This window comes from Geospiza fortis, unplaced genomic scaffold (genome assembly GCF_000277835.1).
Source record: "Geospiza fortis unplaced genomic scaffold, GeoFor_1.0 scaffold361, whole genome shotgun sequence".
Lineage (NCBI taxonomy): Eukaryota > Metazoa > Chordata > Aves > Passeriformes > Thraupidae > Geospiza > Geospiza fortis.
In genome coordinates, this window is record NW_005054356.1 from 1,999,512 (window position 1) to 2,015,599 (window position 16,088).

The 16,088-nt window shown below is 41.7% G+C and overlaps 1 protein-coding gene across 1 annotated transcript; it reads right to left on the reverse strand.

Moving 5' to 3' along the window:
- Positions 1 to 5,895: 5,895 nt before the first annotated feature.
- On the reverse strand, positions 5,896 to 13,011 carry PCK1 (phosphoenolpyruvate carboxykinase 1). The gene is made up of 10 exons (XM_005423629.3): positions 12,993 to 13,011; positions 12,515 to 12,778; positions 10,961 to 11,142; positions 10,147 to 10,350; positions 9,614 to 9,801; positions 8,622 to 8,784; positions 8,278 to 8,502; positions 8,052 to 8,183; positions 7,240 to 7,335; positions 5,896 to 6,670 (listed from the first exon to the last, which is right to left on the reverse strand). The coding sequence occupies exons 2-10, from the start codon at positions 12,736 to 12,738 to the stop codon at positions 6,216 to 6,218; spliced, it is 1,869 nt and encodes a 622-aa protein (XP_005423686.1). The 5' UTR covers positions 12,739 to 12,778; positions 12,993 to 13,011; the 3' UTR covers positions 5,896 to 6,215.
- Positions 13,012 to 16,088: the final 3,077 nt, after the last annotated feature.

Below are 16,088 nucleotides of genomic sequence, written 5' to 3' on the forward strand. Positions count from 1 at the left end.
GCTTCTTTTTCCTCCAAGCAATCATAATTTGGCCAGAAATAAATGTCTGCAGAAATCTTTTTAAAGTCTCTCCCTCATGTAGGTTTCTGCAGCCTTCTTGAGAGACAAGCCGTAAAAACTGATGGGACTTTTGGAAATGCTTGGTGGGACTTCTAGGACTGGGCAGAAGTCCAAACAATTTCTTGTAATCTTCTCCACATAGATCTGTTATTGCTGGGGCAGGTACCAGATGCATTATCACTACTAATCTCCTTCAAGGGTGGAGGGGTGCCTGAGTGTAGATAACTATGATGAAATAGAGCCAGATTTCTGTCTTTATAGAATAAAGACCAAGAAAATGCTGCAGAATCCGAGGTTTGCTTCTACTTATTAGTGTCAGAAGGCTATTGTTTTTGTACTCTAAGACCACCACTCAACCCACAGCTCTCAAACAGCCTCCCCCTCCCTTTCCCAACTCTTGTCCTAGTTTAAATTTATGGCTAATTTATAGCTTTTTTTCCCCCCTATTGGTTGCCTCTGGAGCTTGACATAAAGTTGGTAGTATCACTTTGATAGGCAAAACCAGGCTGAATGTGGGGGTTTTGCTGGGGTTTGTTTTTGTGCAGATTCTTTTGGACACCACCCAAGCTCTGCTGTCCAGCTCCACTATCCTGGCCACGTGGCTCTCCATTAAATTGTTATTTAAGGCAATCCAGGGACTGAGGTGGAACAAAAGAACAAAAGTCCAGGCACACTGACTTAGCCTGGGCAGACCTGAGTGAGCTACAGGAAAAGGAACAGGAGAGTCAGGGTGCTCAGTGAGGGTCAAGGCAGAAGCTCCCCATGTGTCTCACCACCTTCCTGGCTCCTGCCAGCAGGAATGACTCCTGGGAGAGCTGCACCTCTCATGATCCTACGTCATTCAAAGTCACCCCACTTCCACAGCATTACTGGACACGGATGGTGATGTTGTTCACCCTGTGGGTGGGAATTTATGTCCATGCCCCTTGCAAGGCTCTGCTGGTTTCCCAGCCAGCTGAACTGCCATCATCTTAAAGCTTTAGGTTTCAGTCTCTTTCCAACCTTGGATAAATTTAAAGCCGCTATTCATAGCTGCTCTCAGGATCTGGAGCTCCAGAACACCATGGGAAGTTTCTCATCTGTTCAGGAAGACACAGATAAATATAGTGATGGTTTCCAGTGGGTAAAACGAGGTTTTGTTGTTCTATTCACGTTCAGAGCTGGCATTTGTGCTGTTGCTGTGCCAGCCTCCACCATGGTGACAGGCCCTTTCTAGGATTTCTGGTGAGATGGGAAGGATGACAAGTTCAGACTATCAGTTCAGTTTAAAGCCCACAAATCTATACACAGCAGGGGTAAGATCTATTTATTGTGAGCCTAGGAGCTATTTTCTGTGGAGGATGAGCTTAGTTTGTGCTGGAGAACAGCTGTTTATCAGGATCAAGTTTCTGGGAGGGACTGTTTCTTGGCCATCTCAACCTGGGAAATGGCCTTGTGATGCTTTACAAGAAAAGGAACAGAAACTACATTCTTGGTTCAAAAAAAGAACAAAACCAACAAAAATGAAATGCAGCAGTTTACAAAGGGATTTTTTAGATGAATAAAAAGCATTGAGGCTGGATAAAAAAACAGCACAAAAACTTTGATATGTTCCTTCGGGAGGATTAAACCAGATGTTTTCCCTTTTCCAATGGCCAGCATCTGACATTTCCAAAGAAGACACAAAGAACATTTCTGGGATGTGTATTAGAAGAAGTTCTGCTTGCAGCTTATCAGCTTGAAGGAAAGCTGAAGGCAGAATCATCTCAGAATTATGTCTGGTCACATTTACACTCAAGAAAAGGCATGGAAAGAAGCACCAGTGTGAGGAGGAGCAAAACAAATTTCAAGGTGATTCTCGCTGATGGCATCAAAGGCAGAACAAAGCCCTCCACTGGGTAGAGACAACTCAGAGGTCTTTTGTACGGCCTCTTACAGCAAAGGCACCATAACCATGTTTTTGTTTGCAAGGATCAGACACAGCCTGAATTTTGCACATTAATATATGTGGATTTCTGCAATTTGCTCACAAAATCCTTCTCTGGTAAAGTTTTGCAGCCAACGTATCCATGGTGGCAGCCGAATGCAGGAAAGGAATACAATAGCAATTAGGGTTTTTTTCTTTCCCATTCTCCCCACCTAGCTGTTTTGCATAAGGATGCACAGATGGGGCAGGACGTGGTTTGGAATCTCCGTGAGGGGGATTTGCCAGCACTCATTTGACCAATGTGCCCTTTTGTACTGCCGAGGTTAAACCTCTGCCAGAAATGTCCTCCATGATCAACACTAACAATTACTAATTTGGAGTTTAGAGTGCTCTGCTCTGCCATCCATAGCAGCATTCCCACAGTCTTCCAGCCAGGTACATCTCTAGTTACAATAATTGTCTTTCAGTTGGGGAGCTGACTGACTATACTGCCGCAAGTATGGAATAAATCATGTTACTATGGTAGCCAAGGTTTTTGGAAAACAGCATTTCCCAAAGCACAAATGCCATTTCTCTGAATTTTGCTTCTTTTCCTGAAAATATCATCCCAGAATTGTGAGAGGTTTGAAGTTGGGTTTCACTGTTATCCAACATGAGTTCTGCAGCAAGCTGGACACTGCTTTTCAGGTTTATTTATTTATTTGGTTTAACCTTCATGATGTTGACAGAATCCAGGTGCATGGATATCTTATATACTCAAGCTAATTACTGCTGAGACTGACATCTGAGAAGGGGATTTGAAGGAACAAGACAAAACACAGTCAAAACTTGACCTTGAAACATGAGAAATGAGTCCAAAGGATGGCATCGGGCTTGGAGGCTTCTCAACCTGTGCAAGGATTGGGCCAAGGTCTAGGTCTGAGCTCTGGATTTATCTGTGCTGACAGGAGCACTTGGCACTGAGGCCAGACTTTTACCCAAGGGACTGTGCTAAATTTAAGGTAGTTGGGCACAGCCTTCCCTGGATGTGGTGCATCCATCACAATGTTCTTGTCCAGTGAATCACGGCACAAACAAGGTACCAGAGATCGTATCCTCAAAACCATTAATGGTTAAACTGTGATTTTAATTTTGTCTCTCTTCTTCTAAGCCACCGGTACATCCACAAGTGTTTTAACAAAGTATTTTGTTTCTCACTTCCCAGAATACCAAGTGCATTTCATAACACAGCTGTTGCAAATGTTATGGCTCTGTACACTTCATGTGTTAGTCTTGCCTGTGCTTCCCTTCTCTGAATTGCATTTAATAGGCCAAGTTTTATATTTCTCTACTAATTTGTTGAAATTTATTGCATTTGTTGCCTTCCCCTCTTTCTTTTGAAAATCAGGGGAACTTCCAAATTTCAATTTAAAAGCATTTTGTTTTTATGGAGCATAGTATTTGTTGGAGGGAGAAGAGTTGAGATCATAATCTGGCACAGTTGACTAAGTTTCTAAATTTTAAACCACTGCCTTCTCCTTTTTTAAACATTTTCTCTGCCAATACTAAACATTTTGATCATTCAAAATGTAAATTGTGCTCCCCATAGATGCTGATGGGTTGAGGATATATTTACATACAAAGGAGCTCTTGAATGACTCACGCAAAAACTCATTTTCTTGTTCTCATTCTTAACGGTACAGCAGGTTTTTTCCCCCATTTCTGGTTTCCAGAATGATCTGTGTCTCTGGGCAGTGTTTGAAGAGGTGCATGTGGTTAAAATGTGTGCAGTGGGAGAACCACAAATGGTTTAAATATTTTTTTTCCAGAGGAGCTCGTGATAGGCACTGTCCATGGGTTGTGTTGTGTTACATGGAAAAAAAACACCCAGAGCAGAACCTGAGGGCAGTGGTGGTCAAAGGAAGGAAAATTCCCTGATTTCTTGGGATGAGGAAGAGCAAGCAGGGGTTTAGTCAGAATATGAGAACCAGTGTTTTGGGCTGGAGAAGATGTTCTCAAGGCAGTTAGCACTTTATAACACCGGTGTTGCTAGAGCTGGGTGTGTGCTGTAGGACCCCAGTGATGGTATCTGCATCTCCTCATGGAGCAGCATTTTATGGGAGAAGTGTCACTTGGTTTTCCCATGCCCATATGCCTGCTGGGCTTGGGCCCTGGCACAGATTCCCTGGCAGGAAGAAGGAGCCATTTCTTTGGAACACTCATTTGAGCCTGGTTGTGTTTGGGAAGGCAGAGCAGGAGCTCTGGAAAGCCCCAAGCTTCTGTACATCTCCTGGGCAGCATTTCAAGCTGTGCCTGGAACACATTTGCAGTGCTCAGGGCTGGGATCCTCTCCTGAGGCCCATAAGAAACCCTGAGGCTGTAACTGGCCATAACTCTGAGATCCCTGTTACAGATTTTCTCAACTCTCCTTGCTCTCCTCAGACCTATCCAAATACCAGCCCAGTACTGTCACACCAGTTGTGGATGGCCCAGCCTGTTCATCAGCTATTTATAGAATTACTTTATTAACAACTTTATTTTATCCACTTGATAGTAATGCTTGAATCTGAGGAGTGTATATTCCAGTCTTCCTTGGCTCACTTCCTCTGACTTATTTACTGACTTCCACCTTGATTTTTCTGTTAATCTGGAGCCCACTCAAGAGGACACATAGAGGTGATCCTATAGGAGATGCAGATGTGATTTTGATCACTTCCACAGGGACTGCACTACTCTCTTCCACTTCCCTCACAGCTTTCCATTGCCTGTTCTTTGTGTGACCTATGCATTGACTTGGGCTCTATTATTCACTTCAGAACTGATGATGTTTGTGTTAAGTCTTAAACATGGGGTCAGGGGGTAGTTTAGAGCCTTTTCAGATTATGTGACCTCTCCTAGCAAACTTTGAAGGGCAGTTGTTGACCAGCCCTGGCACTGTTTGCTCTGCAAGGAAGCAAGTCTGTAAAAAGGTTTATTACACAATGTAAGTGATTTCCTTTTGCTAAGCAAATATTTGCAATATGTTTTGGGAGATCAAGCATTCAAAATGAAAAAAACAGGATACCTGCCAGGGATGTGGGAAGCACATAAATGACACCTCTAATTGGGAGAACATGGGCTGGTTTTCATGTCTTGGCTCTACAAGGAAGCCAGCACAGGTTCCTGCCCTGATTTTCATTGAGCTCTAAGGCTTTAGGCATCCCAAAAAATCTGGAAAACTTTTTCCCAAATTGTCTTTACTTCAACAGCTTCACTCATTACTCTTGCAAAAGCCAAGGTGCTGTGGAACAGGGACAAATCCTATGACTTTAACAAATGAGCAAGGTCCTAATATGGGACTTTCCTAGAGGGTAGTTTATTTTATAAATGCCTGCAGTAACTAACAATGCCCAGTTATGGAGAGTGTGTCATCATCTGGATGACTGCTCACAGCTGGTATCATAATTTTTGGATTATTCCTTTGGCTTGAATCGAAGTTGCAAAGACAGTATGTGGCTTAAACTAGCTGGCTCAGGAGCTGCAGATCAACTCCAGTCAACGTCTAACTTCCACATGTGCATCTCTGCCTGTGCTGTGGTATTGACAGGAGCCTCGATTTATGTGCATGCAGTTTATAAACAGCAAGAATACTGGAAATGAGGTAATATTTTGTATAAACATTTATTTTATAGTTTAAGAACAAGCCATTCAAAACATCTGGAAATCACAGGAACATGAGTAATATATAACAGCAATATCTTAAATATGCATTAGTAATATAAAGTCATCTTTCACTCTGATAGTTACAACTTCATTTTTCTAAAAAGTATTTAAGACATGAAATATGTTTAGGTAATACATATATACAGCATCTAATTTTCTCTCCTCTTTGCAGTGGAGTCTGAGACTCCAGAGGTTTCTGTGATGGAAACAATGTGCTACAACTTGAAGGCTGGATTGGTTTGGATTGTATATGCAGAACTAGGCAAATAATTTACACCCATCATGGCTCTGTGTGCATGTAAGTGACAGAACAGGGGTTTCAGACCCTGTGCACGTGCACTCCCACTGCTGCTCACCTATTCACAACAACCGATGTAGTTATAAATCATTAGGTCTGGAGTTATTTCTAGAATGTCTCTGTATCTATATCCTAACTACGCTATGACCTACTTTCATTATAACCCCCTGCCCATCAGTGTGCTGTTATGCTTCCAGTGGTGATTTGGTAAAATGTGTTTGCCTTGCCTTAGTGCGTGCGAATTGATAAATAATTGTGGGTTTGACCAGCTTAGAGCTGTTTTATCCTCATCTCTAAGGCAAGCAATTCCCTTTCTATTTCATAGGGAAGGTCAGCATTAACTTGCACTTCAAAGTACTGCTTGATTTCTTCTACCTCCTTTTCCCAGAACTCCTTTGAGATATCAAACAGTTCGGTCAGGTTGACATCTTCTAAACCCTTCAAGTTCAAAGCAGCAGCAGTGGGGATGTAACCTATGGCAGTTGGTTTGGCAGAGGCTTTCCCTTCAATCCTGTTGAACATCCACTCCAGCACGCGGGAATTCTCCCCGAAGCCAGGCCACAGGAATTTCCCTTGGCTGTCTTTGCGGAACCAATTCACGTGGAAGATCCTGGGCAGTTTTGCAGCTGGACGATGGGCCATGCTCAGCCAGTGGGCCAAGTACTTGCCAAAGTTGTAGCCAAAGAAAGGCCTCATGGCAAATGGATCGTGCATAATGACCTTGCCTGTTTGAAACACAGATGGAGAAGGTAAGGGAATAAATAGCACATTTATTCTGAAGCACAAAGATTCAGATCCTCCCGGGGTTTACCTATGATCCCTTCACGACCCTTGTGAGCTTTAAGAAACAACACAAGCATTATCCTTGATGTACAAAAGGTACAAATGAAATTAATTTTTGTTATTAAATTTCCTAAATCTCAGGTCAAGCAGCTTAAATGAACATTCTCGAGAGATTGCTATCATTCATGCATTTATGTTGAGCTCTAGCAGAAGAGAAAATTTAAATTTGTTTATCCCAGACTGTAACAAGAACTCTCTGTCAAGGCTTCTGGCAACTCTGTGCCTGCATCCTGTTCTGTATGCTTGCCACCTAAGGGATTATTTTGCTTAATTTGACTTTTACAGAGAATTTGGCTGTTAATTCCAGTGCAAATATTTTCTATTGTGAAAATGCACAGGTTGCAAAATTAGCTGCCAAGACTGAAATGTGAAAGAGCAGGGGGAAGGAGAGGGCAGGCAGTCCAGAGGGGCCTGCTTTTAATACAGGTAGGCAGATTAAATTTTGATTTACCTTTGTGCTCAGCAGCTGCTGTTGCTTCAGATCTCATGGCTGCTCCTACAAATACTCCATGCTTCCAGTTAAAGGCCTCATATACAAGAGGGACACCTATAAAGAACAAAATCACTTCAGTAATTAGAGGTCCAGAAACATTTTTATGACAGGTTTTGCCATCTGACATAGGGCTGAATGCATGTTACTGGATAATGTATTCTAATTTTTCCTGGGTTTTTAAAATCAGTTCATTTCCTGCTCTCATACAGCAAAGAAGTTTAAATGAATGTTTTCCAAACTGGCTACTGATTACTGAACACATCCAGTGGGAGATATCTGAGACACCAGAATCTCCAGCAGATTTTAGTGGAAATAGAGTCTGGTCTTGTGGTCATTTTAGATTCAAACCTAGCATTACTTCTATTTCTTTTCCAACTTTAGGTGACCTTTAGCAGAAAAATTTATTTTACTTCCTTTTCTTTAAACTATCTAAAACTGATTCATTTCTCTAACCATTTGCTAACTGAACTACGTAAACTACAGGCAAATTGAGACCAATGTAGCAATTTCCTATGTGTCTGCTACCCATGTTAGTGGGTCCTGATCTCCCTCCAGCTCTTTATTATTATTACCTGTTTTGTGTTAACATCAAACAACTCAGACCCACTGAAACACCAGTGGCTTGTGTGCCAAAGGCCAACACAGAGGAATTGGACTAATGTGGTTATTTCCTTGCTTTTGCAGCTATGAAAGCAAAACCTGTGGCTATGCCCAGCTGTGTGTCAACCCTTCTGTGGCCAGCCTGGAAAGGTGGCTGCTGCATCTCTTACCAGCTGGTCTGCGGCCTCCAAAGATGATCCCTTCGATGGGAACGCCTTCGGGCGACTCCCAGGCTGGATCCATGATGGGGCACTGCCTGGCTGGGGAGCAGAACCTGGAGTTGGGGTGAGCACAAGGTTCTCCTGCACAGAACAACACAGCAAAACAGAATTAACTTGAATTTATTAATTGATTCCAAAGAAAGCCAAAGAGAGGGCCATGGGGTGGGCCAGGTACCGTTGTCTGGGGTCCAATCCTTCTTCTTCCACGAGGTCACTGTCACTCCAGCTGGCAGGGGCTCATCAATGCCTTCCCAGTAAACACCTCCATCACTGGTTTCTGCCACGTTGGTGAAGATGGTGTTCTTGAATATGGTTTTAATAGCATTGGGGTTTGTTTTGACTGAGGTTCCAGGGGCAACACCAAAAAAGCCATTTTCAGGATTGATTGCCCTTAAGTTGCCTGGAAGTTAAATGATAAAATATAAGTGAACCATACTGATTTAATTCTATCCAGAAGTTTGTAGCATGTCTTACTGCACCTACAGCAACCTGCAAAACATTCCAATTTTATTTCCATACCTTGTTCATCAAATTTCATCCAGGCAATATCATCACCCACACACTCAATTTTCCATCCTGGCAGGCTTGGGTTCATCATGGCCAAGTTAGTTTTTCCACATGCACTAGGGAATGCTGCAGCAAAGTACTTCTTTTTACCTTCTGGATTGGTAATTCCCAGGATCTATTGAAAAATTAATGCAACTGTTAAACACAGCCTTTTTTTCTTGCACTTTTCATTTTGGAGATTTTCTCCCAGCAAGTGGAAATGATAAAATATTTAATTATGCACATTTGTTCCTACAGAAGAAGCACAACATAATATTGTTGACAAATAACTCAAGCTGTCTTTTTTAAATCAGAGAGTCAACTCTTCTTGCCATTAGAATATCTGTAAGAAATTCTTATTTTTTTTAAATGTTAGGTCTGTATATAATAAACATTTCTTTTTATTTTGCTGATTAAAGACCATATACATCTATGTTTCTCTGTCAAGACAGAAGAAAACCAGGCAATATTCTTTTGGCTGCACAAGTGGAGTGAAAGGAAAGCACTTTGTGCATGGATTCTTCTGCTCTTCTCAAAGACCACAGATATTATTTTCTAAGGCTGCTCTCTTATGCACTTTGAAATTATTTTTTTCAGTGGTATTTTATGGTGGTAGAATGTTTAAAGGACAGGAGAAATTAAAGCCAGGAAGGTTACACAGCACAACTCCCTTAGAAAATCTGATATTTGCAGGTTTTTGAGTACAAGAAGTCACTCTCAGACGTTCCAAACCTTGCTTGTTTTATACCATGACAGGTCTTATTTTAAATGTTTAGTACTTGGCCTTGCAAGCAGTTTTCTATTCCCCATGAGCCTGGCACATAACAGATTCCTATCTAAAGTTACAGGACTATCCATATGAGACTAATTCCATTGATGGCCAGGCGGGTGATGGATTTATGTGGCTCTAATTTGGGGTTTAACGGCTGTTCAAACACACAAGATTTAACAGCATAGATTTTTACCAGCATGTGCTCTGCCAGCCAGCCCTCCTCTTTGGCCAGTCTGCTGGCAATCCGGAGAGCAAAGCATTTCTTCCCCAGCAAGGAGTTCCCTCCGTAGCCGCTGCCAAAGGAAATGATCTCCCTGCGATCTGGGAGATGAGCAATCAGCGTCAGCTCCGGGTTGCACGGCCAGTTGTTGATTAATGGCTCTGCAGAACAGAATGTTGTAGTCATGAATGCAGCAATTTCCATGCTTGGTCACGCTGTTGTTTCATCAGCATCGAGCCTCTGACAGCAACCCAGAGCATATGCTTCAAGGAAATCCCTGGTAAGTACCAGGGATAATGATCTCCTTTCTATCAAACTCTCACTGAGCTTTGATTCCTTTAACTTTTGAACCTGGTGCTGTTATAGAACCACCCTGAACTTCTCTGGTGAGAGTGTCCCACATGCTGAGGACACGGACTCAGCTCCAAAACACAGCCTTGGGCATTTCCAGGGGTTTTTAATGCTCTGGGGTTTTTAATGGCTCCTGGGTTTTTAATGGCTCTTACCTTTCAGCGGCAGAGGGCATCCAACTGAGTGAAGGCATTTCACAAACTCCCCATTGCCCAGGGCTTTCAAAACATCTGCTCCTATCCGTGTCATGATCCTCATGCTGGCCACTACATAGGGTGAATCCGTCAGCTCGATCCCAATCTTGGACAAAGGTGACCCAATAGGCCCCATGCTGAAGGGGATGACATACATCGTACGTCCTGGAAAACAGGGAGTAGCAAGATGTGGCCAAGAGCCAAATAAGGAACATTTGAAGTAACCTTTATAAACATGGAGGTTGTTTCTCAGTCCTTTAAAAGCTGTTTGTCTTGTGACAGCTTCTGATGATGTTTAAAGAGCTGCAGCTTTCTGTTTGTCTAATTGTGTAGCAAGAAGTTTTATCTTAAATGCTGAAAGCAGCAGTTCAGAAGGATTATCTAGCCAGGAGGAAGGGGAGGTGAAGGCCAAGTTCTCTGTTAGTGCAAATCCCTGAATCTGAAGTTCTTGCTGTGGATGAGAGGACCTTCATTCTCATCTCACTTCCTATCTGCTCCTCAGTTGCTGTGTGACTTCCTGAACCAAGTTACATGAATCTTTGTACTTTGCCACTCTTTAGGAAAACAAGAGTGCTGGAAAGAGACTGAGGACTGTCCTTGCCCAGGTATTTGGGTCTGTGGTAAAGATCTGCATGAAACCAGTGAAGTGACTAAAGGGGGATAAAGCTAAATCTTCAGCTGAAACTGTTCTTTAAAGATTTTCAGTAACTTGCAACAGTACTAAGTGTCTCAGCACTGCTGAAAGTTCAGTGTCAATTATCTTTTTCTTGCCTACCTTGCATGCAGCCTGGGAACCTGGTGTTGAAGGCTTTCTCAAAATCTTCCTCAGACATCCAGCGCCCCAGCTGGCTTGTTCCAGTTTTAGGTATTGGAGTGGTATCTCTCTGCTCTTGAGTGATGATGACAGTTTTGCTCTCAATTCTTGCCACATCTCTTGGATCAGTGAGAGCCAACCAGCTGCATTTCAGCAAAAATCAACAAATTAGACTTTAATTATCAATATAGCATTTTTACCCTTCTGTGGGTCCACTTTAGCACAAAAGGCTGCTAAAACAAAGCTTTGTAAGGCAAAAATTAGTGACAAAGCAGTATAACAGATAACCTCAAAAATCAGTCAGATAAAGCAATTTTATGAGAAAACATAAGACTTTCTAGTAATAATAAAAAATCGTATGGCCTAGGAAATTCTTGTTACATTTTAATATTCCTTTGCCTCTTATCTCAGCCTTATTCTCTGTTGTTAACTTTCAGGGAAAAGTTAATCTTGTTTAATTCTCATTCTCATCAGTGTGAAGTTGTTTTGTATGGGGACCACAAAATGATGCCTCAAGCTAAGTGGATGCCAAGGAAAGTAGTTTAAGTGTTGGTATAAATGCCAGAGGGATCAGAACCCAGCTTAGTGGATTGGCATAGTCCCTTAAATTAGAGGCATCACAAAGGAAATACTGAGTATAAGCACGATCATTAAAAGTGAAGGAGTTCATTAAAGGGGATTCTTTTTCCCCTCTAAGGAATTTTTGCCATCTATTTACGATAGAGGGGATTGTTTTACATTTTCACCTCTGTGCATCGAAATTTTCCACGAGTATAAAAATGTTCTAGTTGGGCTGTCATAACCATCATCACTACAGCTAAGCATATAATTAACAATGAATAATTTATCTGGTGAATCTTGCCCTTTTCTCTCCCAAATAGTCTGCAAACAGATTGCCAAATTCCTGCACTTAGTTATTCAAAAGTCTTTGCAGATTTCTCCCATAAAGATCTCGTGGTTGGCACGTAATTCTCGAGTATGCACTTGTTGTTAATATTCTCCTTTCACGTTCAGTTAGTTGGGAGAAATTATGAAATATTTGAAAAAAGTATTTGCAGAATACATTAGAGTCAAAGCTCATCGGCACGATATGAATAATGCCTGTACTGAATAATATTTGAACACCCACAGACCTATTTGAATGCCACAAAAAAGTATGTGATGAATAAACTAATTGGCTAAAATAGTAGAATTCTTCAAAAGAAGATTTGCTCAATAATATTTAGCCGTTGCTAATGATAAGTTGCCTAAGTCTCATGACATTATTTCAGTTCCCTGATGTAACTAATCAACAGAGAAAATGTAGAGTTGATAGTCCAACTGAATAATATGTTTTATCTAATTTTTAGAGGAAAAAGTTTGTTTTTCCTAAGTATTTCACCTATGTAAGCTTAAGTTCCAAAATGTTCATGGAAAGCAAATATTGGAGAGTTATAAGAAGTTTTTAAAGTAAACAGGATAGAAAATGAATTTTCCAATTCTGAGATGATACTTGACTTCATTTAGGCTACTCACCAGTTCTCATACTTGTTCAGCTTCTTGATCATGCCTTGTTCTACCATGATGTCCAAAAGTTTCTTGTTCTCTTCTTCCGAGCCATCGCAGATGTGGATGCACTCAGGCTGGCACAGCTTGGCATTGGTCTCGATGAAATCCCTCGCTTCAGGAGACAGACTCTTCCAATCCCCCTGCACAACCTTGGGCATGATGTTCATGTCGGCTTTCAGCTGTGGTGGCATTATTGAAGCTGCTGTGGATCTCGTTGATGGCTGTAAAATACTGATCACAATTTAAAATCAAATAGATTAGGTGTGTTAGCTTAGTTACGTTCTAACCAGTGTCACAATGCCTAACAACATATAGCACAAAGAATTTGCAATGGACTTGATTATGTACTGATTTAAAATCAAGGTAGGGAATTTGGATCAAGGTGGAAAAAATAGAGGCCATTCTACTAATTTAAGATGGAAAAAATAGAGGCCATTCTACTTACTGTCTATGGAAGCTGGAGCTGGATGTCAGAGAGGATTTTGCTGTATCTTTCAGTTGAGCCCGTTTCACTTGCTTTGGAGCTCTCTTGCAATTGCTGCTTTCCAAGGCTGCACCTCCTTCCTTAAATATTCTCCATGGTAGTGTCCATCCCACCAGTTGAGGTGAAGGAGGCTTGGCCTTTAACGTCACCACTGGATGTGTCTTGGGACAGTGCCACTGACATTGTCATCATGCAGAGTTGTCAACAAAGCAGCCCTGGCCAGGTAATCATTTAACAGGCTTGATTAATGAATGCTGAAAGCGGAGGTTCTTAGCCCTTGGGTTTGCTGTTTTGAAGCAGTTACAAAATTTAGCAGTTTAACCAAACTTTGATCCATTTTGGCTTTGAAATCAAAAACGTCATAACTTCTTGGCGTGTGGGAAACGTTGAGTACAAAGAGTTTCTGGAACCAGGAACACAGAGGTCATGCACGGAGGCAAAGGGCAGTTGGCACATTTTGTAGGCAGATGGTCACTAGCTGGCTGTGAAGTGGAGGCTTGTCCAAGGAGTGTTTACTCACCTTGGGAACATTGCCTGATCTGGGTATAAAGTTCAACAGTGAGCACTGACAGGCCTGAATAACCACTACATAAGGCCCACAGCTCTTATTTTTGTCTATGCAGTTCTAAAAAAATCCCTAGCAGTATAAATCTAAGTGTTGGGGCTCCTTCAGTGTAGGCAAGGAGGTTTTTGTTTATGGCTTGTTTTAGGCTCCTGCAAACGAAAGAGTTATTTCCTATTGCTACAACCTCAGAAGAGGCAGAGCAGCAACTGTCTCAATAACTAACCTCCTCTTTCAAATATTATGTTTTATTTTACTGGGAGTTCTGTGGGGGTGAGGTGTTATAAAATATTAACCCATCCCTAAATTTGTACTCAGCAAAAGCACAGAACTGCTTGGGACTGGAGCTGTTGTTCTGTGGGTGAAGCGCACTGTGTGCATGTGCACATACACAGACCTGAGTCTGTATCTGTGTCAGATGTGGCACTATCTGGTATCAACAGCCACTACTACTCTTATAATTCTGAGGGTTATGTCAGTGTGATATCAGACACTTGAGTGTCATCTCAGACACTTTGAGCTCTTGTCTCTGTTTCTGCAGGCCTGTCTTTAGCTTCCCCTACTCCATTTTAGACAACTGTGACCATAAAGAAAGATGGTCTTCATGTCTATTTGTCCATGCAGTCTGGGTGTGTGAAGACTGAAGTATTTCAGACAAATAGATCTGTAGAAACAGCCCTGCTGCCATTTCCTCTCCCTCTGTTTATACGCAGTCTTAGCAAAGCATCTGAAGCCTGGATAAGGTGATGCATTTGTGCCAACTTGAGACTTTTCTGTATTGATGGGGCTTTTATCATGGTTGTCATTGGTAGTTTGCAGAACAGGAAATCTGGGATTCCCAGCTAGGTTTCAGGGAGTTCTGAAAAGCAACAAAATTGACTTATCTTGTATAAAGGGTGTTCACAACCCAGCTGTTGCTCAGGTTTGTGAGGCAGTTGGATGTTCCCAGCAAGGCTCTTGCTGGGGTAGCCAGCAGTGACTTGCAACCCCCACAAAAAGCCAGGCTGGCAGAGCAGCAAGGATCAGGATTGTAGCTCACCTTCCCACCTGCAAGTCTAAAATACTGCAGAGCTGACTCTCTCTCTGCAGAAACACCCTCTGGGACTGTACCCGCTATCTCCCCTGCAAAGCCTTTTATTGTGTTTTGTAAATATGGGAAGAAAACAGTGAAGTAAGAGGGATTGTCCTTGATGCATGGCAAGGCCAAACATTCCTGAAAAGGAAAACAAAAATCTGGTGGGATAAGAGGTGCTAAAGACTGCTCCAGATAGGGCTGTGATGTAAGCAAAGATAAAATCCAAAGGCAATTTAATAATGGCAAAGCTGGTGTTTGTCTTGAGAGTCCACATATTGTGTTGCTAGTGGAGCTGATGAGAAATATTTTCCTTTTAAAACATGTCATAAAGTACCTTCATTAAAAATAAAATGGAGCATAATCTTTAGTAATACTAAGCAGAGCCCTTTTTCAGAGAAGTATAAAAATACTGAATGCTTTTTGTTGGCCAGGTAAGTCAGTGTACATAGAAATAACTGAGAGTAAGCCAGCAATGCTCAGTTGTCAGGAAGGCAGTAGACCAGGAAATTATCATATTTTAGCACAAGTAAAATCAGAATAAAATCTTACATACAACAGTGTAATACAGCAGAATCAGTCCTCATGTCTCTAGGTTTTGAGAGGAATAAAAAAATTCCCAAACCCAGAGCATTAATTTCTGCCAATTAAATTACAGTCAGGCAGGTGTTGTGCAAATTTTCTAGCACTGCAATCCTAACCTCCCACAATCTTGCTATACAAACTGTGGGCTTCTCTTGAGAAGACACTAAATATGCCAAATTGGTGGCACTGTGTTATGAACATATGTCCATTAAAAATCACATTAAGGATTCCAAATGTTTTTCATTTGTGATGGCAGCAGGGCTCGAGTACAGATGTCCACTGGGAATTCTAGACACTTCAGCATCAAATTACTTGTATTTAGGTAACACCTCCCATCAGAGGATCTCAAAGCATATCACAAACACACAGTAAGCCTCAAGCCCCTATATAAAACACACATAGTATTTGGTGCAGTGAAATAACTGGAGCATATGCAAATCAAGGCCAGGGTTTTTTTCAAGACTCTTCTCATTTAGAGATTCAGCTTTTAGAAAGCCAACAGAAGGCATTAAAGGTTCTATGTGAAGATAGTGAATTCTCATAACACCCACTGTCTCCCACACAAAAATCCAGATGTAGCACTTCCAATGGCTCAGTTACAGTGGTCTTGAGGTGTCACCCAGTACCAGTGGGTGCTGCTCTCAGGATTCAGTTTCTGGAAAATTTCACGAATGGCAAACATAGGAGGTGGTATGGGGAAATGTAAGGCCTTTTAAAAAATAGTTGTCTTGAATGCAAAGTTTATTTTCCATTTAAATGAGAAGCCTTTTTTAGTAGTAACTGCATTATAATGCTCATCTAATAGCTGATACGATTTCTTCTGATTGAACTTTTTTTG

What these genes read in the sequence shown, in the direction of transcription:
- PCK1 (XM_005423629.3), bottom strand. Translation starts at nt 12,738, where the DNA reads ATGCCACCACAGCTGAAAGCCGACATGAACATCATGCCCAAGGTTGTG. An exon ending in GGATTGGACCCCAGACAACG is followed by an intron (nt 8,184 to 8,277) that starts GTACCTGGCCCA and finishes TGTTCTGTGCAG; the next exon opens with GAGAACCTTGTGCTCACCCC. An exon ending in AGCAGCTGCTGAGCACAAAG is followed by an intron (nt 6,671 to 7,239) that starts GTAAATCAAAAT and finishes TGTTTCAAACAG; the next exon opens with GCAAGGTCATTATGCACGAT.